Source organism: Herpailurus yagouaroundi, unplaced genomic scaffold (assembly GCF_014898765.1).
Source record: "Herpailurus yagouaroundi ecotype Mexico unplaced genomic scaffold, PumYag 428, whole genome shotgun sequence".
Taxonomy (NCBI): Eukaryota; Metazoa; Chordata; class Mammalia; order Carnivora; family Felidae; genus Herpailurus; species Herpailurus yagouaroundi.
This window is the reverse complement of record NW_024412645.1, coordinates 3,821,207-3,848,516: the sequence shown is the minus strand read 5'-3', so window position 1 is coordinate 3,848,516 and position 27,310 is coordinate 3,821,207. Positions and strand designations below refer to the sequence as shown.

Genomic DNA, 27,310 nt, shown 5'->3' with positions numbered 1-27,310 from the left:
CAGATGAGCACATAAACAGACTGGACTGTCATCAGCCATAAAAAGAAATGAAGTGATGGCACATCCTACAACGAGGATGAAAACACGCCGAAGTAACAGAAGCCAGACACAGAAGGTCATGTACTGTTATGAAGTCCACTTCTATGAATTATCCAGCAGAGGTAAATCCATGAAAACAGAAAACAGATTAGTGGTAGCCAACGGCTGGGGAGAAGGCAGAGAAGGGAGTGACCGTCAATGGGTGCAGGGCGTCCTTTCGGAGTGATGAAGACGTTCTGAAACTGGGTGATGGCGATGGTGACAATATACTTGTACAAAATGCCACTGAACTGTCCATTTTAAAGTGGTTAAAATGGTAAATGTTATGTGTGCTTCAACTCAAAAGTACTGTGAATTCAGTAAACTTTAAAATAAATTTCTGGGGCGCCTGGGTGGCGCAGTCGGTTAAGCGTCCGACTTCAGCCAGGTCACGATCTCGCGGTCCGTGGGTTCGAGCCCCGCGTCGGGCACTGGGCTGATGGCTCAGAGCCTGGAGCCTGTTTCCGATCTGTGTCTCCCTCTCTCTCTGCCCCTCCCCCGTTCATGCTCTGTCTCTCTCTGTCCCAAAAATAAATAAAAAACGTTGAAAAAAAAAATTTAAAATAAATTTCTATCTTACTAATCTCTAAAACGTAACTTGGAAAACAGGAGCTACGAACACTGAGTAATAAAACCACATATACATATTTATTTACTCCCCAACAATGCTTGGTTTGAACACAGGTCTCAGAACTCCTGCACAACTGTGGACAATAATGGCGAACATTTATTAAACTAGGTGGTGCTCTAAGTGCTCACATTTAACGCTGTGAGATAATTAGGCAGAGAGAGAGAGTAAGCAACCCATCCGAGACTGAATAGCCAGCAGGTGGCAGAACCTCAAAATTTGAATCTGAAGCCAATCTAGTTTCAGAATGTATGTTTTTAGTCACGGCTCCATGGACTCACGATACAGACTCTTCTCATTTGGGCCCAATCCAGCTCTTTCCCTACGGATCCATCCTAAACAACATTCCACACAGGGAAGCACCCGCTCAGCCTTAGCGCAGCAGCTATCTCAAGTGCTGTTGTCATGTGTCCTCGGGGCCAACAGTGCCTTTTCTCTCCTCGCTGAAGGCTGGCCTGGGGTCGAAGGCATGAGACCAAGGGCCTCCAGGGTTCTTGCACAATCAGCCTTCACTGCTCTTCCCACTTGCATTCATGCCTGCAAACACTGAGCACCCATTTTAGCCTGAGAACAAGAACAAAGAACCGCTCTTATGACGCCAGCAAGACCAAAGGTGTCTTGTATTCTGCAGGAGAACAACCTGGAATGCAAACCCATGAACCACAAGATCCGATCATTTTGTCTGGCCAGCACAACTTTTCCAAACACCAACAATACCACCTGAATGCCTTCCCTGGGGCACCCGTACGGCTGCTCGGCATGATCTGGTGATCTGTCGGTGCAGGCATGTAGGTCAGCCTGCCCCCGCCCACTAACCGACTCACGCACTGCTCACTCCCAAGCACTGTCCTCCTACCACCATTCTTTCACACTCAGTGAATCGTGGCTGGAAAAGACACAGAGGGAAAAAAAGGCAAAACAGACGCTTGAATATTGTTTTTAAAACAGAAAATACATTCACTTCTGAGGATTAAAAAAAAAAAAAATCCTGTATCATTTCAAAGGTGGAATTCTCCTTAGAACTGAAAATAACTTCAAATCATAGCACAACTAAAATTTAAGAAGTTCTATGACAAGGGTCCCTCATTAGTGCTTACGTTTCTATTAAGGGAGGATATCCTAACAAAACAGGATCCAGTCTAGCAGGTCACTGCTGGCAGTCTCGACCCCAGTGATTGCAGAGAAAAGGTGGGAGACCTCTATTTTAGAAGGGTTACTTTTAAGTTGCAACAGCAAAACCAGACATTTAGTGTTGGGGTTGGTTTGTTTGTTTTTTAAGCTTATTTATTTTGATAGAGCATGAGCAGGGAAGCGCAGAGGGAGAGGGAGAGGGAGAGGGAGAGGGAGAGGGAGAGGGAGAGGGAGAGGGAGAGGGAGAAAATCCCAAGCAGGCTCCACGCTGTCAGCACGGAGCCCGATGCAGGGCTCAATGCCACCAACAATGAGATCATGACCTGAGCCAAAACCAAGAGTCAGACACTTAACCAACTGAGCCATCCAGGCACTTGTTGAGGTTATTTCTGTTCAACTTACAACGCTGCTCAGGTTCAGACAATAAGCAATGAAAATGAAACGGAAAGGCCATGAAATAAAAATCTAACTGAATACACTGGGCTTTCCCGTGACAGAAAGAAGGGATGCCTGCCACTCTTGTTTCAAAGCTTCTGCTCTCTGGACTAGCAGGAAAAGGGTCACTGGTTATCTTAACATATAAAAAGTCCACAACTGTGCCCTGCAAAACCAAGCAGCACCCAGCACACTCCAAGATAAGAACTGAGTTAATTTTCACAAGCTGCAGCAGAGTAATACAAGGGTCTTACTTTGGGAGAATGCAGGTCTTCACCTTTGGGGGCGGGGGGTGTTTTTATTAAGTCAAAAGCCTAAAGTACAAATATTTACATCTAGTAAAAATCAAGATTAGGAAGCTGTACAACTGTTAAGCTTTCTTAACCACACTTTAAATTTCTTTTTTTTCAACGTTTTTTATTTATTTTGGGGAGAGAGACAGAGCATGAACGGGGGAGGGGCAGAGAGAGAGGGAGACACAGAATCGGAAACAGGCTCCAGGCTCTCAGCCATCAGCCCAGAGCCTGACGCGGGGCTCGAACTCACAGACCGCGAGATCGTGACCTGGCTGAAGTCGGACGCTTAACCGACTGCGCCACCCAGGCGCCCCAGCCACACTTTAAAAGTATAAGGGACCCGCATTATTTATAGAAGTTCAAGGGAGAATTCTTTTGTAAAATAATGTTAGTCCCTTTCCCCCCCAATGAAAACAAACCTCTATATATCTCAGGTATACCAGCATTTCTCAAAGGGATCATTTGTGTAAAGGTGAAATCCACAATAAAGACAACCTTCTCTCCTACTCGCTGGTCTTTTTGTTGTACGGACCGACACCTGACCTCCAGACTCATTTCAGTGTAGAAATGCAGGCCGTAAAAGGAAGAGTGAAGATCATTTTTAGATTTAAGAGGCAGCAGGTTAAAATGTCACGGAGGACTATGCAGTACTTACTGCTGGTTCAACTTGACTTCGATCTGCAATATCTATGTGGACAATTTCAACAGTTTTCCACGTGTTCGGATCTAAACCGTGTACCTAAAAATGACAAAGATAAATGAGACACAACAAACTGTAGACTATTCTTACTAGACAAAACTACTACAGTTATATATATATTCTTTATCTGAGCCTTTTGGAGCACATTATGAAGAATAAAAGAAACCCAAATTCCTACCTCACTAAATTAGTTGTCTAAAGTCTTAAGGGATCTACAAATCTTTTACCCCCTGTAGCCCTAAAAGATAAGTGTGGGGAAGGGGGAGGTGTGAGGATCCTGCTGATTAACAGAAACCCATCACCATTACTTCCTGGTAGTCCTTAGACATGAGCCATATAACCAAATGTACCGAACCTATGTTCAACCCAACGATACACAACAATGTTCTTGCAAGCCTTGAGTCCTAGACAAACATAAGGTGACATATTAGACTGCAAGAAACTGCACTGTGTGGTTTAAAACCTATCCTGAATCTGATTATCCTAAAGCTTTCCAGTTTCAGTAGGATCATCAATTCCTCCATTCCTTGTGTTGATTAATCATTTATTTCTGAAACTCCCTCTATGAACCAATTAAGAACGGTTTAAAAACCGCCACAGATACGCCCATTTGAGAGCTGGAAAAGGTACGTGAACTCATACACTGACTGCAGCATACCAAATCTTCTCATTTAGACTCGAAATTTTAGAATCACTATGAAAAAAACAACAGGAAATGTCAAATCATCTTCAGGAAGAACAACTCAAATCAAATACAAGTCATAATTCAAAAGCTCTATTAATTGGCACCAATCACATAAAAGCAGAATCTACCATAACATGAACTTTCTCTCCTGTAACAGTGCAGCACAAGGCTGGACAGTAGTTCTCAAACTGGAGCGTGCACCACAACACAGAGGACGCTGGACCCCCCAACCGGGGATTTTAGTTCAATAGGTATGGGATGGAGGCTGAGAAGGTGCACTTCTAACAAGCTCCCAGATGCTGCTCCTGGTCCAGAGGCCACACTTTGGACAGCCACTGGGCCAAGGGCATCAATCTATACCAGACGCCTCCCCAAATTCTTTGACAAGCCTCATCAAAAGTTAATGATTACATTGAGTCCTAAATAGTAATTTTCTTGAAATTTATTTTAGGGATAAATGTGCACCAACTTGTGAAAACCAGAAGCTTGTCAACATTTTTATAAAATATTGAAAGCTGCTCTTCCCTCTCGCCTTTTGGCCATTTCTCTGACATCAACCCAGCCCCAGCCAAGTGGAGCAGAGGTGAAAATTAAAGCAGTCAAATTTGCTTTGTAGAGTAGCTCTGGCAAACATAGAGATGAAAAGGTGAAAAAAACCTGAAATTAATGGCTAAAATCGGTTTGGGGATGATCTGTGAATTTTATCTCTGCTCTCCCTGTCCCAGATAAAAAACGGCAACCTCACCAGTCCACTCTCTCACCAAAGCAAGGGGACTGACAGGGAAAGCCCGTCTGTCGGTGGCTGCTTGCCTGCCTCACCGCAATCGAACGCACCCTGGTGTGTCCAGGTAGGTCTAAGGTAGATCACCCTGGTGACAAATGGTCTGTCCATGACAAAATGGACTACGTTATTCCCATTTCCAGGGGCTTCTGCACTGAAAGCCCAGAGTTGAAACTTACATTTTCTAATGTTCCCAAGTCTGGTTTGTGCCATGTTTCAATTTTAATGAAGAAATCATCTTTCATATATTCATTCTGTAGAAAACACAACAGCAAAATAACAGTGATCTTTCACCGGTTCTTTGGGGCTTTTGTCTGCGGGAGCCTTCCCCAGCGTAAGCATCTGCGCTTTGACTCTCTAAGACTGATCCTCAAGTGACAAAGAATCACTAGCTGCCTATTTTTATAGACTCACCAGGCAAACCAAATGCTGCATGCTTTTAAATAATTTAAACAACTCTACTTGTCATGCAGCATACAGGGCTAATATTAAAGAAGCTGAGAGGTTTGGTGAGCAAATACGGCATTCAAAGGAAGTAGCAGAAGCACAATAAAGTCAACGGGGAGAGTTTGAGACAAGGCTGGAAAAAAAACCCATTAACTGGGAACATGCGGGAGAGTGTGGGCTGGTGGAAAGAGCACAGAGGAGCCATGCAGCGTTGGACAGTTTTAATTTGAAAAGTAAGCAATGACTGAAAATAAACTATGTAAAGCAAAATTTAAAGATGCAGAGTATGTGACACGAAAATAGTTTTACTCACCGTTACAACTGAGTCATAATGGGCAGGTAGGCAATAAAAGGGGAAAAATTTCAGAATATTAATCAAAGTCAAAACAATCTGTCATATTACTTAATATCACGCAGATTAAACTACCTGAAAACACAGAACAATTAGTAGTTCACGTCTGCAAAGTTTCTACACGAGTGACACTACAGGATACCTTAGGTTATGAAATTAATAATATAATTTTAAAACAATGGTAAAAGGAATAAGGTCACAAAAGCAATACATCACTTTAAGGCTAATTTAGCAAACAACAGGAAACTGTTTCAGAAGTCTGCCATATTCCTCCCCTATTATGTGGCAAGATGAGTACAATACTATTGAAACTACACCGAAAGACATTTTTGAGTGCGGATGACCTTTAAGGTCTCACCCCTGGAGCCAGTGCCATCAGCAAGGACCTCCAGGTGGCTGTCAGCAGGGAATGAATCAATGCCCCTCACAAAGGTCTCAGGAGAGGAACGCAGTGCAATCTCTCCTCTGCCACAGCACCTGCCGTGACTCCCCAAGAACCCCACAGAGGGCTTTCTCAGGTGTCACCCTTCTCAAAGGCCTCGATACTGGGAGTCCCTCTCCCCCTGAGCAGTGGGGCGGAGGGGTAGAACGGCTGCCATGGACCAGGCTTACTTGTTCTACAGTAGGGGTATGCGTTCCAGGCTTTCTCGTGAAATACCAAGGAGCCCTCTGGAGCAATCATCCTCACGAATGCAGGAACTTTGCTGTGAGGAGAGAAACAGTGAATGTATTTTCAGTACTACCATTCCTTCTTTGTTGGCATCCACAGGGCTAGTTCAAGGAGTACCATCGTCAACAGTGATTACGTTCTGAGTTTCATAATCCATGTTCAAGACTGTTATCAACAGTTTTATTTTCAATCCCAAAGTAACTAAGTGGAAAATTAATGTAAAAACAACAAAATGATTAGGAACATTTAACTGTATGCAGGATTTAAGGGGGGAGAAAAGAAACAAGTTTGTGTTGGGCTTCTGCCCTACTCCCTGATATGAAATCCAAAAGTTAACTGAGGCTATTCAACCTGCATATAATACAGCACAGAAGTTCTCTTACGTGGTTTAGATAGACCACACTCACTGTGGAACACAAAACAGCCCCCAGAATATTGGAGTGTCTCTGAATAAAAGCTTTCAAGTACATTGTACAGAATAAACCTAAAGAAAAATGACAATGTGAAGGACCCATGTAGAAATGTGATAGTAAAACATATCGAGTACAGGGGCGCTTGGATGGCTTAGTCAGGTAGGCGTCCAACTTCAGTTCAGGTCATGATCTCACAGTTGGTGAGTCTGAGCCTCGCACTGGGCTTGCTGCTGTCAGTGCAGTCTGCTTCTGATCTCTGCCCCTCCCCTGCTGATACCCTCCCTCTCTCAAAAACAAAATGAAAAACATCTAAAGCATATCAAATATAAAATTTTATATGTCTGGAAGATGAATGTTATTTGCTGCCTCAAGTATAGCTGGAAGAAGGTTAAGTACATAATACAGGAGTTTGTGCCAATTCATAGGACAGTGAGCAAAGATCCCAACAGTAAGTGGGCAAAAGACACGCAGGGATACATTACAAATAAAAAACACAACTGGCTAACCAACAAATGGGAAAATCAGTCTTTCCAGTCCTCAAAGAAATGTACATGAAACGACCACTTTTTTATTTTTTATTTTATTTATTTTGAGAGATAGGGGGTGGGGGGAGCACAAGCAGGGGAGGGGCAGAAAGAGAGGGAGAGAGAGAATCCCAAGCAGGCTCTGCACTGTCAGCATAGAGCCTGATGCGGGGCTTGAACTCACAAACCATGAGATCATGACCTGAGCTGAAATCAAGAGTCCAGACACTTAACCAAGACTGAGCCATCCAGACACCCTTGAAATGACCACTCTTAATGGCTCAAGCCTACTGTAAAGAAGGCAGTTTTATGGGCACAGGCTTTTTATCCAGATCGGATTTAAATCCCAACATCACCACTTAGAAGCCGTGGGACACCGGACACATTACTTGGCTCTCTGAACTTGCTCATGAGTTGAACAGAGTCCCTATTACCTAACTTTGCAGGGTTATTGGGAGGATCCAATCAGATAACACCTGTAATGTGTTCAGCACATTGCATAGTACAGTGAGAGCCCAATTAACAGGACGTGCTGCTTTTTAATTATCAGTTGACCTGGAGCTGAGTACTTTCAACATGCCTTTCTTCTCTTATATCCAATAGCGCTGTGAGGTACATGTTAATTTATTATTTCATATAACCAGCATTTAAGTGGCTAATTGCAGGTCAAAACTATATCCTCCAACTTGAAGTCCTATACACTCTCTTCTGCATCCAAGTTGCTTCTCTGAGAACTTTCAAAACACAACTTGATTTCCTAAAGTAAGAGAAAGAACAAACTAGGGAAACTTGGGCCCCAGAGAGGACTTCTGTCTCCTAAGAATCAGCAGTTGACCAGAGGACCCCCCCACACACACCTGTTGAATTCTGGAAGCTAAGCAAGGTCAATGAAAGGAACCCCACCAGCCAGAGAGCCATGCAGTGACAGAAGAGGTGGACAGCCCTTCCACTGTCTCCTCAGTACATAAGAATGTGCATATGACTTGGAGCTTCCCCTCCTGTGGCACATTAAACCACTGGAAAAGAAAAGCTGAAGCACCATGACATACAACATTAGAGCAAGATTCCAAAGGCATAAAGAGATTTACCTGTGCCTTTACATCCCGAAAAGATAGTAATAAGGAGGAACTAATTCTTTGAGCACTCATTCTTTCCAAATCTTGGGAAGACTCATGTACAGGGGCATGACTTCATAAAAAAAAAAGCTAAGAAACCGAAAATACTTTCACCTAAAAAGTCAACAAGTCCATATTACTTCTTTCATTGCTGAAGAACTGGTACCAAAATCCCTTCAACTGTGGGAGAGGTCCATTCGGGGTATAATGTAACACACATGGGTGATTTTCTAAACACAGCTACCAGATTACCTATCCATCTGAGTATGACAAAAAGATCTATCACGGATTCATTTGGTCAACTTGCTCAGAAACATATTTTAACTATCCTATTTATCCCTATAGTGCCCAAAAGTCTAAAAACTTTAAACATTCATCCAAAGTTCTAAAACTTGCTGACCCAAACAGAAGAAAATCGGTAGTCACGAAAGGCCAGCAAGAACCAAATCTACAAGAAAGTTTTGACATTTCTTCATTTTCCTCCCGAATGCCTATTACCTTATTTCCAGGATACTTTTCCACGATACCACTTCTAACAACAGATTTTGTTCTGACTTGGTTAAGAATGACCAAACCTTTGAGCCAGTTGTTTCAAACTGGCTGGCTTTTTACATTTAATACTAACAAACATCTTTCCTCAGTGAATCAAAATTATGGACTAAACAGAGAAAACACATAAACAGGGTAAGTAAATTTCAATTCTGCTTTAAGGGAGAAAAATCTTCACTGGTGGCAACTTTAAAATTTTCCTAACAAGGTGGTTCAAGCGTACCATTTATATGTAATTGGCTTTTCTACCTCACTTATCAACCTACCTAGCAAGTAATTTGTTTTGGAAGCTCAGGGTCTCACAAAAGGGACATATATTTACTGAATTACCAAGATGCAGGTAGGCCTTAAACAAATTAACAAGGACATTCCTCCTCTTGTTTTCCCAACTATCATGAAATGTTCTCTTGTGATAAACCAACATTCATGACAGGGCTTAACTCAAGACAGACACCTCTAGATTCAGCTGTTTAAGAGTCAGGCATAGAGGTGCCTGGGTAGCTCAGTCAGTTGAGCATCTGACTTCGGCTCAGGTCATGATCTCAAGGCTTGTGGGTTTGAGCCCCACATCAGGCTTTGTGCTGACAGTGCAGAGCCTACTTCAGATTCTCTGTCTCCCTCTCTCTCTGCCCCTCCTGCACGTGCACACACACGTTCTCTCTCTAAAATAAACATTAAAAAAAAAAATTAAGGCAAAAAATAATGTCCAAGAGCACAAAACGTTGTCATACATAGCCCTTTCCCCACCCCAATTCTAAATGCACACGAAGGATATCCAACTTCAGGGAAAAATTCAACCAAAATGTGTCATCAATTGTGTTGACAACACTAAGAGACAATTGTGGAGACAACTGTGGAGACAATACTAAGATCTGACGTCACTATAACAATGGCTGTGAACCTATTAAGTGGTTAAGACAATTCTGTCATAGTGGTACGGGAAAACAAAGGGCTTATGTGGTTTAAAAGATATGTAATAAATGACCATAATGTATACTGAACTCCTGATCTAGGAGCATAGTTTTTTTAAAAAATCTTGTTCCTGATATATGTAATACCTTGGCAAATCATTTCAAACTGCACTTTTCCCATCAAAGTTTTATACCTACTTATAAACAAAATGAGCAAAACTGTTCATTTCTATTTTTCCATCCTACATCCTACTGTGGATAAACACCAAAATGTAGAAAAAACCTTATGAAAAAATCTGAAGACCAGATTAATGTGTCACAAATAAAATAATCTTTCATTTTATAATCAACTGAAACATACCTTAAATACATTGGGCACCTCACTCATTCATTCATTCACTCAAGTATTTACTGTCCATTGTATCAGGGGCTATGTAAATAACAGTACACAAACAATTCCTACCCTGAGCTCACCTTCCAGGGAAAGCAGCAGGAAACAGAGCAGTATATAACCAAAGGCAGTGAAATACCTCTCCCGAAGTGCAGTGAAGGAACAGAGAACTGGACAATTACGTACTGGGGTAAGGGTGCTCAAGGCCTCCCCGAGGAAGTGACACTACAACAGTGATCTGAGGGTGAGGAGGGCCAGCACATGAAGAGACAAGCCCCAGAATCCCATCAAATAGCAAAAGCCGTGGCCTACTTGGGTCCCTCTGAGGCCTCTGGCATGGCTAGCCTATAGTATAGGAGAGGGACGGACACAAAATGATGATGGTGAGGTGAGCAGAGGGCAGACAGATCACACTGAGGCCCATTTTATAGACTAAAAGCATTGGGTTTTATTCCTTGTATGATGAGAAGCTACTGAAGGCTTAAAGAAGGAGAATGACAAAACCAGATTTAAATTTTCAGAACTTAAAACTTTGTCACTTTAGTAGAGTCACGTTAGTAAATGAAAATTAACTGGAGTGCGCAAGAGTGGCAAAAATTAACTCAAAACGGATTAAAGATCTACACATAAGAGCTAAAGCTATAAAATTCTTATTAGAAAACGTAGATGGGAAATCTTTGGGACCTTGGGTTGGACGATGGTTTCTTAAGTATGGCACCAAATAACAACAAAAGAAAAAATAAGTAAACTGGGCTTTTTCAAAATTATCAACTTTTTATGCTTCAAAGGATACTATCAAGAAAGTGGGAAGAAAACTCACAGAATGGGGGAGAAAAAAACTGCACATCATATATCTTATGGAGCTAGTTTCTATAATATATAAAGAAACTCACAACAAAACAGGCAATTAGAAAACAGGTAAAATATTTTAACAGATATTTCTCCAAAGAAAATCTACAATTACTAGTAAGCACAGAAAAGATGCTCAACATCATTAATCAGCAGAGATATGCAAATCAAGACCTTGAAACACCATCTCACACCCATTAAGATGGCTATTACCAAAACAAAACCTGAAAATAACAAATATCATCAAAGATACGGAGACAAGGGAACCTTCACTCACTGTTGGTGGGAATGTAAAATGGTGCAGTGGCTTTGGAAACAGTCTGATAGTTTTTCAAAAAGTGAGGAGTGAACATATGACCCAACAATTTCAACTGTAGGAGAATGCACGCATGCATGTATGTACACACCCTAAAAACATATGGCTACACAGAAACTTGTACCCAAGTGTTCACAACAGCATTATTTATAAGAGCCAAAAAAATGGGTAGCAAGAGATCAGTCTGGAAGCAACTGGAAAAGTTCAAGAGAAAACAGACAATGATAACTTGCATTAACGTGGTGGGGATGGAGATGGAAAAAAATGGGTAGATTTAACGGGGAAAATTTACAAAATGAGTTAAAATCCTGATTTGTGGGAAGGAGTAAAATCACCGGACACAAATTGGCTAACTTTCAGGAGGTAGAACAAGGCTTTAAAGTTTTGAAGAAATATAGGGGCACCTGGGTGGCTCAGTCGGTTGAGCGACCGACTTTGGTTCAGGTCATGATCTCACAGTTTGTGAGTTCGAGCCCCGCGTGTTGGGCTCTGTGCTGACAGCTCAGAGCCTGGAGCCTGCTTTGGATTCTGTGTCTCCCTCTCTCTGCCCTTCCCCCACTCATGCTCTGTCTCTGTCTCAGAAATAAACAAACATTAAAAAAAATTTTTTTAGGGGCGCCTGGGTGGCGCAGTCGGTTGAGCGTCCGACTTCAGCCAGGTCACGATCTCCCGGTCCGTGAGTTCGAGCCCCGCGTCGGGCTCTGGGCTGATGGCTCAGAGCCTGGAGCCTGTTTCTGATTCTGTGTCTCCCTCTCTCTCTGCCCCTCCCCCGTTCATGCTCTGTCTCTCTCTGTCCCCAAAAAATAAATAAACGTTAAAAAAAAAAAAAAATTTTTTTTTAAATAATAACTAAAATAAAGTTTTGAAGAAATATCAAAAAGAGAGAGGGAAGGAAGTGTTTTTCACATAACAAAAGACAACAGCCATAAGAAACGTTAACATACAATGAGGAAACAATACACAACAGAAGTTATTTCTGATAATCTTCTGGAACAGGATCATTCTTGATTTAGAAGTGTGAAAACTGTGCAGGGGCGCCTGGGTGGCTCAGTCAGTTAAGCGTCCAATTTTAGCTCAAGTCATGATCTCACAGTTAGTTCACTGGTTCAAGCCCCGCACTGGCCTCTGTGCTGACGGCTCAGAGCCTGGAGCATGCTTCAGAGCCTGTCTCCCTCTCTCTCTACACCTCCCCCAATCACCCGTGCACTCTCTCTCTCTCTTTCTCAAAAGTAAACATTAAAAAAAAATTTTTTTTAAGTGCAAGCTGTGCAAAATTTAAGACTTAGAACTATATACAAAGAAAAAATTTTGTGTTGATGTCTAATTCTGGACTCAAGAATGAATTACTATATTTGCCTGATATTTATCAATCTCATACTTATTCAAAGATGCTCTCTGATGTGAATCATCTCATATAATCGATCTTTGTATTCTCAGGTGACTTTAAACTTCTCATTTTTAAACATGAACATAACTTTAGTTCCTGGCAAATGACTCTTTTTTGCCTACAAAAATGAGGTCTTTACTGGAACCACATGAAATTTTAAAATGATGTTCAATTAAACCTCTGCTGTTCCAATCTTTGGGGAATAAGATCATTCAGGAGTTGGCACAACTTTAAGAATTCTGCATCATCCAGGACTGACTGGAGATGGTGAAGACATAATGCTTACTATGAAGAATAAAAGAGTAAAGCTGATCTTCCCCAAGAAGGGAGAGAAAACAAAAAACAAAAGGACTGGTCAGTGTGTTCCTTCCTACAAAGTCTCAGGAGAGCTGCAAGTTTTTCTCTGAAATAACCATCTCAAAAGTTGCAACACACTTCCTTGCCTTGCTTCAAAATTCTTTGCCCAATAAAGTCTTTTCTCCCTCCCCACCGTCCACTGTTAAGTGTATATTAAACATCATAAGGAAACATACTCAAAACTTTTATGGTAAATGGGGTACAAGACAAATACGTACACATGAAACACATGGTCGGGTGTCAAAATGAGTAGATGTGACAAAAAGTAATGGGAAGAATAAAAGTAGTCAAGGGATGTCTCTGCAAAGGACAGCGCTGACTATGTGTGGGAAACTGAGGTTATGGGCAAGCCCGTATCACAAGAAAAGAACCTAACCAGCTGAACATGGCACTTCTGAAGGACAATGAAGAGACGGGCTTACTTAGATCCAATAGTCTGCACTCTGGACAGTTGTAACGGTTGAGAGGCATGGAGAAGTACACCTTGTTAAGCTTAACTTTATTCTGAAAGAAGGCTGGAGACTTTAAAGAGTTACAAGAACACGGGATATGGTGAAACCCATCGTCTTGGAAGAATTTCTCAGTCAACTCCTTTGGTGTTCACTTCAGAAAATGGAAAATATTCTAACCCTCCCACAGAACTCAGCAGTAGAGCAAAGTGGTTAAAAGGGTAAGTTCTGGAATCACAATGCCTGCCTGGGCTCATGGCCTGTCTCTGCTACCAACAGTAGTGACGCAGGGGCCAGTTACTTACACTTTTCTGGACTTTCGTTTCCTCACTAGAAAAGGCTGCTACGGGGAATCAATGAAGTCCCACCTACAATACTTACAGTGACCAGCACACAGTAAGAATACAGTAAGGAAGAAGATCTAGTATTCTGCTAGATTCTAGATCTTCTGCTTACAATTACCATGGGTAACTATTTACTGTAAGTTTTCAAAGGACATGGAAAGAATCTCATTATCCTGTAAAAAGATTACTATTTGAGATTCAAGGAAAGAAAAGTCCCCTGCAATGGTCACTAAATTATGGGTTTTTTAATACCTTGCCAAGACTGTTTCTCAATCTTCTGGTTAAGATGAAGTGTACATATCTTACCAAGAAGTGTCTTGCTGAAATGGGAAAGCATACTGGCCAGGGAATCCAGAGACGTTGATTCCACTGGGTAAAGCAAACCTCAAATTTCAAGTATCTCAAACGTAAAATAAGGTGTTGGCGGCCCTGGGCAACAAATTTCGCCAGCCAGGTTTGCAATTCTAGTGATGCTATCAAGTGAGAGTGCACATAGCACTAGAGATTACCCAGTGGAGCAAATGCCAAAAAGGGCAACAGGGATTACTGGACACAGCTTCCTCAGGGAAGGAACCCTAAAACTCTCTAGGAACTGTGGGTAGGTCTTCAGCATGTTAAACCTGCAGGATGCCCGCACAGGATACACAAGTCTGACAGGCTATGCCGCCAGCCCTGTGTCGTGACTGCCTTCTTTCCTATGGCCCAGCGAAGGCCCGGGCACTTACTGCTAAATGATTCTTTGCCCTTCCATAAAATAATTATCCTGTGGCTACTGTGCCATCGGCATGACACTGCTGACTCTGAGTGTGGACATCTGACTGCCTTGCCCTGGACCATTCTCTCCCTTGGACTACAGCAAAATCGGTTCTGGTTTTGTCTTTATTCCCAGACAGGTTTTCAGTGGTTCTTCACCACTGCCAGAGAGGCTATTACCTGCCACACTGACCGAGACCCATTAGTGCCACCCTCTTTCCTTTTCCTTTCCTGTTTCAGGCCTCTCCATGCTGCTGTCCACAGCTGCTATGTTTGTGCGACAAAATCAGCCTTCTATGGGCATCAGATAGCCCTTACCATCCAATCAGACCCCCTTCCTCCCTTCTCACAGGACACCTGTGCTCTTGAGGTCCTGAGCGCTTGTTGTCCAGGACTTGGGACTGCCTACTTGTGACCAAAAGACCATGGGATCAGAATCCAGAAAATCCAGGTCTCAGTCACCATTCTGCCATCTACTAGCTGTGTGACTTTGGGTAAACACGCACTTCAGTGTCCTCTGATGTACAACACGTACATTGCTTATTTTTCAGGACTGCCGTGAGAAGTAAATGAATACGTGACAGGGTAAAACCAAAGGGCACTGTGGAATGATTTTAGCTCTTTCTAGGAATGAAGAAGCCGTAAGTTCACTGGGAGGCTGGCCTCCGGAGAGCCGGTTTTCCTTTATTTAATCTATTAAAAGCCTGAGAGAAGTTCTCAAAGTCACCCCCAAATAAGCTCTTCAGAATATTAACAACTCTTGCACTACCCGTATTTATATGGCCCTCTTCAACTCAAAAGATTTCCTATTTATGGCTGGAATGTCATCTGAATCAGATGTTTCAAAACACTTATCATTTTTTCCCTAATTAAACAATATAGGAGAGCAAAACAAATTTAAAAAAAAAATTTTTTTTTTCAACGTTTATTTATTTTTGGGATAGAGAGAGACAGAGCATGAACGGGGGAGGGGCAGAGAGAGAGGGAGACACAGAATGGGAAACAGGCTCCAGGCTCTGAGCCATCAGCCCAGAGCCTGACGCGGGGCTCAAACTCACGGACCGCGAGATCGTGACCTGGCTGAAGTCGGACGCTTAACCGACTGCGCCACCCAGGCGCCCCAAAACAAATTTTTTTAAATCACCCATAATCCCACCACCAAGAGAAAAACATTCTTAACATTTTAATGAATCTCTTTATAGACTGTTTTCTGATTAGTTTTTTAAAAATATATGCACTGCATATTCATATTTACATACATATCTAGCAACTAATCTTTTCCATGTAATGATATATCAAACATTTCCCCAATTGCCCACTCTCAGTTTTCAAATGAAGGGTATTTTGAATCTGTTTCAAGACTATTCACATATAGATATCATACAGCAACAGAAAGTTTTATGTATCAAACATTCTGGTTAATTTTAGAATCCCCAGAGAGTTAAATGTTTACAATAAAAAAAAGTTTTACATGTTGGTAAAATTCAATTAATGAGGAAGTGTACAATACTCTAAAAATAAGACTATTCAATATTACAAATGTTATGTAGATCATAACATCTAGAATGCCACATTTTTCTCTCAACTGACACATTTTTTTAGGTATACTTAGGGCACTAATAAATTAACAGGAACCATGAATAAGGCAGTCTCTATGGACAACTGATTGATCAGAATTATTGCCATTGTTCAAACCTGCATCAGAAACAAAGAAATGTTGTGTTCTAGGAGAAAATAAATAAATAAATAAAATTTAAGATTCGATAAAGTCATAACCTTCTTTATATTCACGTGTCAGTATAAATCAAGCAGCTGTCTTAAGAAACAACAGGAAAAATACTGATCATCATAGCTCATCTACAACTTTGAGGAGCTCTACAAAAAACATGGGTGTTATTCATTCCAGTATGAAAAGAATAAAGGCAAGAAAAGATCAAAGATCTCTCCTACCTTTAATAAATTAAGGGGGAACTACTGAAAAAACGGACTCTTAAAAACCATTGATGATCTTTTGCCTTCCTTGGACAAACACTGGTATGCTTTTTCGGTTTTAAAATATTTATGCCAAAGATAGAGATCAGATGGCCAAACTTAGGAGAATGCAGAAAACAACTTCTATCAACCAAACAGATAAAAACAATGAACAAAAAAGATTTGAACAGTCAAGTCACATAAGAAATTCAAATGGTCCACTGATATAAACATTCAACTTCGCTAATAAAGAAATGCAAATTGAAACAAGAAACTATTTTTGTATATCTAACTGGCAAAAAACTAAAGAGAGAAAATTATGGAAAATGAACACTATCAAATTCTTTGGGGGCAATCTGGCAGTAATATCAAAATTTTAAATGAACATGTCCTTGCAGCAATCCCACTTTTATACATTTCTCCTAGAGAAACAGTTACCGAAGGCATGAAGGCATGTACAACCACGTTCCCAGAAATCTTGTATGTAACACACAGAAAGGAAAATACCTAAAGCACTTATATTGACTCATCATTTACAGAATGGGTAAGTCAACTATGCTTTGTTCACCCTAGGAAATCTCACTCAGCCTTAAAAAAAATGCCACAGACATTAAGGACGTTCACGATGTGTCACTGCACAAAAGGCAACTGCAGAAGTGTACGTATAGTATGATCCCATTTGTCGTAGAAAACAAAAAATAACACAAGTAACCGAGCTCTCAGTATATTTGTTTTTAAAGGCTTATTTGCATATGTATAGAAAATGATTCGGAAGGAGAAACTGCTTCTAGTGTTTCTCCCTGGGGTTACGGATATGTGATGGCAAGAGGTGAGGACTAAGTTTTTATTTTATAACCTTCTGTGTTGTCTGAATTTTTTAATAAGCAGTCATTACTTTTATAATTTAAACATAACCAATAAATGGGGAGGTTCTCTCAAAAAATTAAAATGCAACGCATTGTCGGAGTGAAATTTTAAGAAATACCTCAACACACCTGCCAGGAAGTTAAGGGGTTACATGACCAACAATAAACTGGATAGTTAAGGCATCATTTTCAATAGAATGACTAAGCATCAAATGTGAACAATCAGCTTACCTTTTTAGGTGATAGATTTTGTGTGTATACTGTCCCTTTTCTCCATCTTTCTCGTAAGGTTCATTTTTTAAGACTTCGATTCCTTCTCCACCGCCAGTTTCATTCTTACTAGCTTCGGCAACAGAGTAAAGCTGTCCAACCTGATACTGGAATTTCAGAGCACAGAATTTCAGTAAGCTAGTAGTAACTGTGGAAACTTCCTATGCTAAAATAGTACCATATATGATACTGAAAAGCATATCCAAAGCACTCAGCGCATTTGTTCCATGTGACAACAGGACTCAAATTAGCAATCAGTATGTTTAGGAAGACAAACACTAGATGATCATACAGCTTTAAGAAACTCTGTAATATTTTATAGGATTTCCATTATTTGAGAAAACTGCTAGTTACAAACACTCTGGGGCGCTTTAACATGTACCATTCACTTATCAAAAAAACACCTTGATGCTTGGCCCAATTTTTTGTATAATATACATTTGTGTTTTCCAAAGCACTTTCACATCCATTTTATCTCATTTAATTTCACAAAATTCTGAAAATGACAGGAATATAATTGTTGCTCTGCCAATTAAGAAAGCTCAGCAACCAAAATACTATTCTTAACGATAAAGAGGAGATACATGAAGTATAATAATAAACCCTGAAAACGCAGAGAACCATTACAGCCCAAATTCTGGTGGACCTCTGGGGTCTTTTTTTCCCCCGTAACTTCTGCCTGACATGCCCAATTTGGCCCTTGTCCACCAAAACAGAAGCGATGGTGGGTACTCAGGATCAAAACTGTTTATTGTAAAGTTCTCCAGTAAACAGAAATACTTTTTAAGGATTACACATATACAAGAATTACTATAAAAGGCAAGGAACTGCTGACAGTAGTTTCTATTTCATTAAAAAAAATTTTAATGTTTATTTATTTTTGAGAGAAAGAGAAACAGAGTGAGGGCAGGGGAAGAACAGAGAGAGAGAGGGAGACACAGAATCCGAAGCAGCTCCAGGCTCTGAGCTATTAGCACAGAGCCCAACGCAGGTCTCGACCTCATGAGCTGTGAGATCATGACCTGAGCCGAAGTCAGACCCTTAACCAACTGAGCCACCCAGGCGCCCCTACTGCATTTTAAAGTGAACCAGAATTCTCAATGGCCTGGACCAATACCTGTGAGTGGGGAGTATTGTTCTGTGTCAATTTGGAGCTGCTAACAGTTCCAACAAATAATAAAAAACAAAGTTCTCATGTTCTAATTTGTTCTAGTGACTAGACCATGGCGCTATCTCCAATCTCTTCAAATTCGGCTAAATTTCTTCCTCCTGGTGAGGAAGGCCTAAAGAAGCGTTTTTTTCTTTTTAAGTATGTTTTCAAAGCAAAGCTATCTCTGAAAATGAAATCATTCAAAATGAACATTTTATTTGAGACAAAAATAGGGGTAGTGGTAAGCTCAGTAAACACTCATTATCTAAAAAGCCCATGGGAGTTATGACACTGTCTTAAAGGTTAATTTAAATATACACTAACTCAATCACTCAATTTGGGTTTAGGAAGCTAGAACCAAACACGTTTCTTAAGAGCAACAAAAATAATTTCTATAGGGGTTTTAGACTGCAGGAGGAGATGTTTCTTCTCTGGTTTTTGTAATAACACCACCAGGGTTGGTCCAGTAAGTTACAATCCTTAATTAAGTCCTTCAAAATGTACTTCTCAACACTGTCATATTTTTAAAGGAGGATTAAAATGTCTCTAAATCAGAAGATAAATTTAATCTCAGGCAGGAACAGAGTAACAAAACTTCACACAGAAACAACTAAACAGTATCCAAAAAAAATACATTAATGAACTGATATTCTATGGCATGCTACTAGGCTTTCATTCTCATTTTTAAGAGTAATTTAAAGACAGACAAGAGAGGTGTTTAGTAAATCTGAATAGAGGAAAAAGCCGAGATTATTTTGGATGACAACATCAAGACTCAAAAAGATTTCAACAAATTGATCTGACCAACTGAAACCAAAAGAAAAAATTTAACCAAAACAAACGTCAATTTCCACATTCAAGTTCAAACAATCAATCGCACAAGTAAAGCACAGGGGTGTTTGGCTTGAGTATTTTTATACAGGGAAACCTGAGGCACTACTGAGATGTATACAGCTGTGTTCAAGACTGCTTTGAACTATGCCAGCAGCTACTCATTTTTTGTTTCTGCATTTTTTTTTCCTTTCTGTCTTCTGTCAGCTGTCACTTCTTAGGTTATCAGTTTGTTTTGTCCCACTTCCAATTCACTGCTTCTAATCTACTGTCAGCTCTAGGAAAACAAGAAAACTGAGCCAGTGCAAACTGTATGCGAGTTCTAGAAGGACCCAGCGGGCTTTGTGGGGTTTGCTACACAGATGTGTCTCCGCTTTTAGCCTCATTCCCAGCTATGCCACAGACAGCTACCGCCGAAGGATGTACGAGTTCTGGACTGGATGTGTACTTCTGTACCATGTGCAGATCAAGGGAGACGATAAGCTCTCACAGTTACGTGCCGGTCAGGCTGTGTTTGGAATAGTGGTTTCAGCAGAGCAACAACTACGACGCATGTAGTGGGAGCAGCTGGTGAGGAAGTCTAGAGGTCATGTTAGACCAGGCCAAATGAACGCACTGGGAATGGTTAACCCTGTGACCTCATGTGGAGGAGAAGGAACAAAAGAACTCAAGGGGAGGAGCCAGAATGGCCCAAAGAAAACCTGAAGGGCTACCAATATGCCAGTCAGAATAGGCTTATTTCCCCTGCACGAGTGGAAGGGACTGTAGACAACAAGCCTTACAGGAAAGCAGATTTGGGCATAAAGTCAAAGGTTTGAAATATCCAACAGTAAAACTGACTGTTTCTCTAAGCAGCAAGTTTCTTAGCCTTACAGTGCTCACACTGAGGTCGGAACCTCCTTTCTCTGGGATATTGTAGCCAGAATTCCTGAACTGGGCAGGAGACTGAACCACATTGTCTAGAGCCTTCTGAAACAAGGCAGTGTAACAGAATTCATTTCTAATTAAGCATCTGTGATACACTATAATTCACTTGTACGAATGTAAAGGTAAGCGAACACAACAAGAATATGATTTGAGATTAATGTACCAAAACACAATGTATCAACAAGACAAACAGAAAACAAGCGAGACTTACCTCCTGAACAGAACATGGCAAAACCACACGGCTAAAACGACAAAAGAAAAAAAAAATATTTATCATGTATGAGAACACAGGTCTCTAGGTTTACAATAACTTTTACTTGAATTCAATGACAGCAGATCGTCCAATACAAGAACGTCATTTAGAGAAGAGGGTCTTCACGATGTTTACAGCTCTAAATAAGAATTTTTAAACTGGTGGGGCGCCTGGGTGGCTCAGTTGGTTGAGCGCCCGACTTCAGCTCAGGTCATGATCTCACAGTTCGTGGTTCGAGCCCCAAGTCAGGCTCTGTGCTGACAGCTCGGAGCCTGGAGCCTGCTTCCGATTCCGTCTCCCTCTCTGGTCCTCCCCAGCTTGTTCTCTGTCTCACTGTGTCTCTCAAAAATAAATAAACATTAAAAAAAAATTTTTTTTTTAAATAAGAATTTTTAAACTGGGGAAGTAAGATTACTGTTTCTGGGTCTCAATGATGATTCCCATTTAGTGTCCTCATTGTACCAGGACCCCAAATGCAGTTGCAGAGATTCTGGTGAGGAGAAAAGGAACAAGTGAAAACTCATCACTGAAAGTTGCAGGGTGCCGAATATATTATCTTTGGACTGTGTGGTCAGGTTGCCCCCAGGCAATTTTTGGTATGGTTTCATTCTCCATCTCTACACTACGAATTTTGTTTTCATGGTATGTCTCATTGGACATAGGTCTTGAACCACTTGAACGAACACTTCCAAAAATCGTTCCCCACGACCCAACTATTCCTCAGTTTTACTAAGAGAAAAACAAGTAAAAAGGTCCTTTAGACTTAAGAAGAATAAACTTTACCAAGGAAAACACTTTAAACTTTATAAATATAACCTTTCCAGGGTAGATTCAGTTTAAGGTTGACAGATGTTTGATCCTGTCCAAGAGTTTGTTACTGGACATACAAAAGGACCTAAAAGGAGGCTAATGCTCCTGAAAATATATTCCAAAAAAGAATACTGGGGTGAATTATTTTATGTCAGAATATTGCATTTTATCACCAGATTTTTATATGGAAGTATCTTCACTTATTTCCAGCATAAACTCTGAAAATCCCTGAGTATCAACTGTCTCGTGAGAATAGCTGGTGTCCAAGATAGCAACTTTTTTTTTTTTTTGGCCTGATCCTTTTCAGACTTTTCCCTACTAATCGTTAAATGACACAGCAACGTCATTTAAAAAAATTTTTTAACTCTATTAAAAGGAGAGAAAAATCTCACAGCGGTCACCTCGATTTTCATTTTATAGAAAATTCACAACTTCTTCCTCATTCCAACTTCTCTTTGGCTGCACTGCCCACCCACCCCTCTTCCTATCCTCCTCAAACAGCTATGCTGGAGTGCTCAAATCACCTTGATTTCCAATAGCATAAAACATGCCTCCTGTTATTCTCCACTCCTTCACTAGGGGATCACTCAGCATTCTTTGTCTTTCTGATAATGGTCACCTAAAGACAAGTCACCAAGACTACTAATTCTTATTCTCATCAAGGATAAACTTGTTATACAAAAACTCCTTCCATACCTAATCCTTTTAACTGTCTCTTCAGAGTACACACTAGCTTGCTATCTCAGTCACGCAAAATAAACTAGGGCCAAGCGGGTGCAGTGGTCAGAGGGGAAATAAGATACAGATGGAGAGTATATTTCGAAAGATAGAGAAAAATACAAAGATACAGGTTGGGAGCATATTTTCAGGACCTGGAATACAATGGTAAGAAATCTATTACATTTATTAGGCAACAAGGAATCCAGGAAGGTTGCTCCAAAAGAGAAGTGACATGACTACAGTTAATCTGAAGAAGCCATCTGTAGGTAATTAAAAACCATTAAGAAGCAGGATGTGGGGGAAAAGCCATCTTTGGGAAAGCTGGGCAAGGGTGTACAAAGGCCTGAACCAAGAAGATGGGCTGCAGAGGAAATTAAAGGAATAGAGAGGAAAGAGTTAAAGACTTCCCTGAACTTCCACAAAACCAAAGAATCACTGCTGAGTAATTTTAACAACTACTCACTGGTAGGAAGATCCCTATTTTTATACAACAGCACTTTCAGGGACTTATTTCACAAAATCTAAGTTGACTGATCAAGACATTCTGGATGAATGATGAGTCAAATAAATTCTTCAACATTTGCTTAATGAAAAGTGAAAGGAATAGATAGGCTCTGATTTTCTCTTCTTCTCAAAGTAGTATTCAAACTTAGAGTGATTTGGAAATTTCCAAATTCTCTGAAAATCATCAGGAAAATAATACTCCAAATAAAACTAACAACTAGTTCTTTAAAATCAGGCCTTTCCGCGAACGGCAACTTCATCCATTGCTCAAGTAACAACTTGAAGGGAACTCCCCACCCTGAGAAGTCATTTTTAAACTTTTAATCCATGTCAAAAATAGATGACATTTTTTTTAAGAAAACAAACATTCGCCAAAGTATTTTACGGTTTACCAACATCTTCACATAGGAATGACCTATCCATTGCTCCTGACCAAAAACAATTTTAGAAAGTTGACTTGGAAGCAGGAAGAATCATTTTTTCTTCGTCTAACAGCACTGAGCACTTACAGTATGCTAGCCTAGATGCTATGCTGGATACCAGGAATACTTAGAACAGTCTCTGCTCTCAAAAAGTTTAAGAGGAAAAAAAAAGTCTAGGGAGACACACATGAAGAGTGAACATCAAATGTAATTTATAACTCCGCAGGAAAAAAATTACACTTGGGCACATTACAGCATTCATTACCTCGGTGCATTTAAACTTTTATAATGGAAGTAATGGTTCACAAAAAGCGTATTGTGCAGATTCCCAGTGGGAACTGCTTTCCATGAGTTAGGTGGATACTCCTCACATAACTGTCAAAGGGATCTACTGAACACTTAATTCATATTTTAGGAAAGAGGAAATAACTCTAATAAAAATGACGAGATCGGTGATCTAAGATCAGTTCGGCAACCCACTTGCTATGTGACTTGGGCCAAGTCAATTTCCTTCTGTCTTGTTCCCTCCATTTGTCTTAATTTCTGCCACCTACCTACATTACAAAGATGTCAGAGTAATAAATAAAACTTTCATGATACAGTGTATAAATGACTTGGAAGAAAAGGTTTATATAAATCCAAAATTCAATACTATAAACTTTAAGTGAAAATGTGTCTTTTCTCAGGACCCCGTCACTGATTAAAGTTGTAATTTTTCATTAATTTAACAAGTACTATTGAGCCCTTACTATGTTCCAAGGACTATTCTAAGAGCTGGGGATGTGGAAGTGAGCAAAAAGGAAAAATTCATGGAGCTTACATATAGTAAAAGAACACGTGTAGTAAAATAGATTTTAGAAAAGTATGTTGCACGTTAGACAGTGAGAATTGCTACTGACAACAATTACACAGGAAAAGCAAATACCAAATGGTGGGGATTGCAATTAGGTTTTCAGAGAGAGACTCCCTAAGAAGGTGATACTTAAGCAAAGACCTGAAGGAGGCAAGTTAGTTAATGAGATGAGGGAAGAGCACTTCAGGCAGAGAGAACAGCAAGCAGAAAGGCCCTGAACCAAGCGTTTTCCCTGAACTAATGAAAATGATAAGGACGCTTGCGAGCTTGGAATGGGCACAGGAAGGGTAGTAAATGTGATGAGAGCAGAAAAGAAAATAGTGTAAGACTTCCGTGCGCTATTGTAAGGGCTTTGTTTTTTATACACAGTGAAATGGGGGGGGGGGGGGGGGGGGTAAGTAAAGAAATGACAGGAGTGACTTTTTAAAAGAAGTTTGAGAACATTAAAAATAAAGTGTCTGGAGATGGCTAAATTAAGCTGAAATTTGTTTAAGAATTTATAAAGAGAAGAGCAATTGAAAAGCCAAGGAACGGGCCACACTCGAAATCCCTAGTTGCCCACAGGATGCTGACGATACGAACCAGCTGTGACAGCTCAACAATCATGCCTAACCAGATTTCCTGTGATAGTCACAGCCCTTGTCGGTGGGAAATGCCGTAACTTTTCAGCAAAATCACTTTGCCCGTCCTGATGCACCTGAAAATCATTCCATTTGACAGACCACGTGTTAACTCCTCGTCTAAACCCCGTGAAGTAGGTGGAACCCAGAGTATCACCCCATCTTAAAGATGTGAAAACTGAGACTCAGAGCAGAGAGATGGCTCTCCTGGTAAGTCAACACAGCTGCCCTGGGGAGCGCACTTTTGCCAACTCCCAGCTCCTGCTTGAACTTCAGGGTGCCTACGTCCCACCTCGAGTCGCGGCACCAGGGCTGTCTTCACCTGGCAGACCTGTCTCCCGCGGGTTACAGGTAGGCTCCATCCCAGACGACAAATCACTGTCAGACCCACCGCGCCTCCCCATCCTCGGGGTCCGGCCCGATCCCACTGGCGGGCCTGCGGGTGGGCCCAGACTGAGACTGGGGTGGGGGGGTGGGAAGAAGGCGGGTCCCAGCGGAAACTCCCGGCCTCGCCTTCCCGAGCCACGCGCTCCGGCCGGGAACCCAGGCGCCTCCGCCCCAGAGGAGAAGGCGGCGGTGTTATCACGGCAACCTCAAGGGAGCGGGTCTGGGGGCGCGCAGTGGAAAGGCCTTCAGTGGGGCCGGGGGCGCGGGCCGGGGGGAGGGAGCGGCCACCTCGAGGTTCGTTCCTTTCTAGGAATATTCCGCTTCCGCCACTCCTCAGTCAATGAGTCTCCCACCACCGAGGTCCCGTAGCCCCGCACGCGCCCACCGACCCACTCACAATTCCTTGATCAGCACCATCTTCCCGGAACCCCCTCACAGCTGCCGCCGCTACCGCCGCCGCCGCCGCCGCTACCGCCCCTCACGGCGCCTGCGCGGCCCCGCCTCCTTGCCCCCACCCGAACCACTGCGGCGCCTGCGCGTCCACACCCTTCCGCCGCGACTCGTCGCGTCAGCGCGCGCGAGGGGCTAGCTCCGCCCCAGTCCCGCGCCCCACCCTAGGCTCACGGAGCCTCCACTGCGGCTGCGCGGCTAGTCGGAAAGCGTGCACCTTCTACTGCGGTTGCGCAAACTGGGCTCGCGCTCGCACGTCCCTTAGGTGCCACTCCTCCCTACAGTCTAGTTTCCTCCGGTCGTGTGTGCAGCCTACGGTTTCTGGTGAGTTTTCTAGTCAGTTCCCTGGAAGTCGTGTTCTGGTAACCAGCGCTAAGCTTTCTCTCGCTGCTTTTGAGAAGAGGCCCTGTCCTTGACTGGCATGTCGTTCCGACGTCTACAGGAAAGTCTTGCTGACGCGGTGGGGAGGCCGACGCCACCGCGTTCTGTTCCCGTCGCGGGCCCCGTCGGATTGCGCGGGACACACAGAGGCTCACCTGGCTCACTGCTCACGTGCATGTACGAGCAGCTTCGTGAGTGCAGCCAGGGCCAGCAGGTGTGGCCACAGAGCTCCCCAACGCCCGAATCCACCCCCGAATCCAGTGACCCGATGGGAGGAGTGCCCACCACTCGCAGCGAGGGCCCCCGCGGGGAATAGAGGTGCTCGCCCTTAAGACCCAGGAAAGGGACTTGGGCTGGGAGGACAGTCGCGCGGCCATAGGGAACGCCCACGTGACCCCTTCCCCCCCTACCCCCCAGGCGCCCTTCTGCCCGAAAGCCTAGGAGGAGTGGTGGCCCCAGGAGTCATTCGCGCCAGGCACTGATCTAGGCGCTGGGGATACACCTGGAAACAAAATCAGAGGACACGCCCCCTGACCTCCCTTGGAAACAAATGAGAGAATTTGGCTTCCTATAAATAAGCTAAAATAGGGTAATGGAGGAGGCAGGCTCATCAAGGGAAGGACTCTGGGGAGGCTATGGTTGAGCCTAATGGTATAAATAGCCTAGCCTGTGAAGATAGTGGAGGAGACACTCCAGTTGGAGAAAGAAAGTCCCTGAGGCTGGAATAAGCTTGGAGTATTTCAGGGCTGGTGGAGGGTAGGTGTGGCTAGAACATCTTAAATGAGGGGGCAGAAATAAGCTGGGACTAAATAGGTCACTGGACCATAGTAAAGAATTTTAATTGTATTGTAAGAACCACGGGAAGCTGTTAAAAGGTTATCAAAAGAATTACATGAACGTTAAAACTGTTCTATTATCTATATGATAGATGTCGGATAGTATAGTATCTGATACTGGAATACACTCAATGGAGTTAGGGCTGTCTTGAAAGTAATAGAAGTGAAATATTTACCAAAAAGCTAGAGATTTCCTCCTAAAGCAGTATCTGGGGATCATTTTCGTGATGTATGAAGCCCTTTGCTAGTTACTATGATTGCGAAGGTTCACGGAAACCTGCCCTTTTCAGGGAGTTCAGAAGTTGGGAGTAGCTTCCATCGATTGCGCACCTATTATATGCTAAGTATTGTGCGAGATGATGGAGATGCTTTATCTCATTTCCTCCTTAGAGCAACGTTATAAGATAGGTATTTTAGCATGCTTAAGAAAGGAAAGAAAATGAGGTACAGAGCGCCAAATTAAGTGAACTGTGCAAAAATCACTCAGCCAGCTTGTTT

The 27,310-nt window shown here is 42.1% G+C and overlaps 1 protein-coding gene across 2 annotated transcripts in view; it reads right to left on the bottom strand.

Moving 5' to 3' along the window:
- Positions 1-25,641, bottom strand: part of PITPNB (phosphatidylinositol transfer protein beta) — a 64,886-nt gene extending 39,245 nt beyond the window's left edge. For both annotated transcript variants that reach the window (XM_040463940.1, XM_040463938.1), the window contains exons 1-7: positions 25,543-25,641; positions 20,788-20,818; positions 17,630-17,775; positions 6,146-6,237; positions 5,495-5,502; positions 4,914-4,988; positions 3,224-3,307 (exon numbers count right to left, since the gene is read on the bottom strand). In XM_040463940.1, coding sequence (XP_040319874.1) covers positions 3,224-3,307; positions 4,914-4,988; positions 5,495-5,502; positions 6,146-6,237; positions 17,630-17,775; positions 20,788-20,818; positions 25,543-25,562 — 456 coding nt within the window. In that variant the 5' untranslated portion in view covers positions 25,563-25,641. The remainder of the gene's footprint in view (positions 1-3,223; positions 3,308-4,913; positions 4,989-5,494; positions 5,503-6,145; positions 6,238-17,629; positions 17,776-20,787; positions 20,819-25,542) is intronic.
- Positions 25,642-27,310: the final 1,669 nt, after the last annotated feature.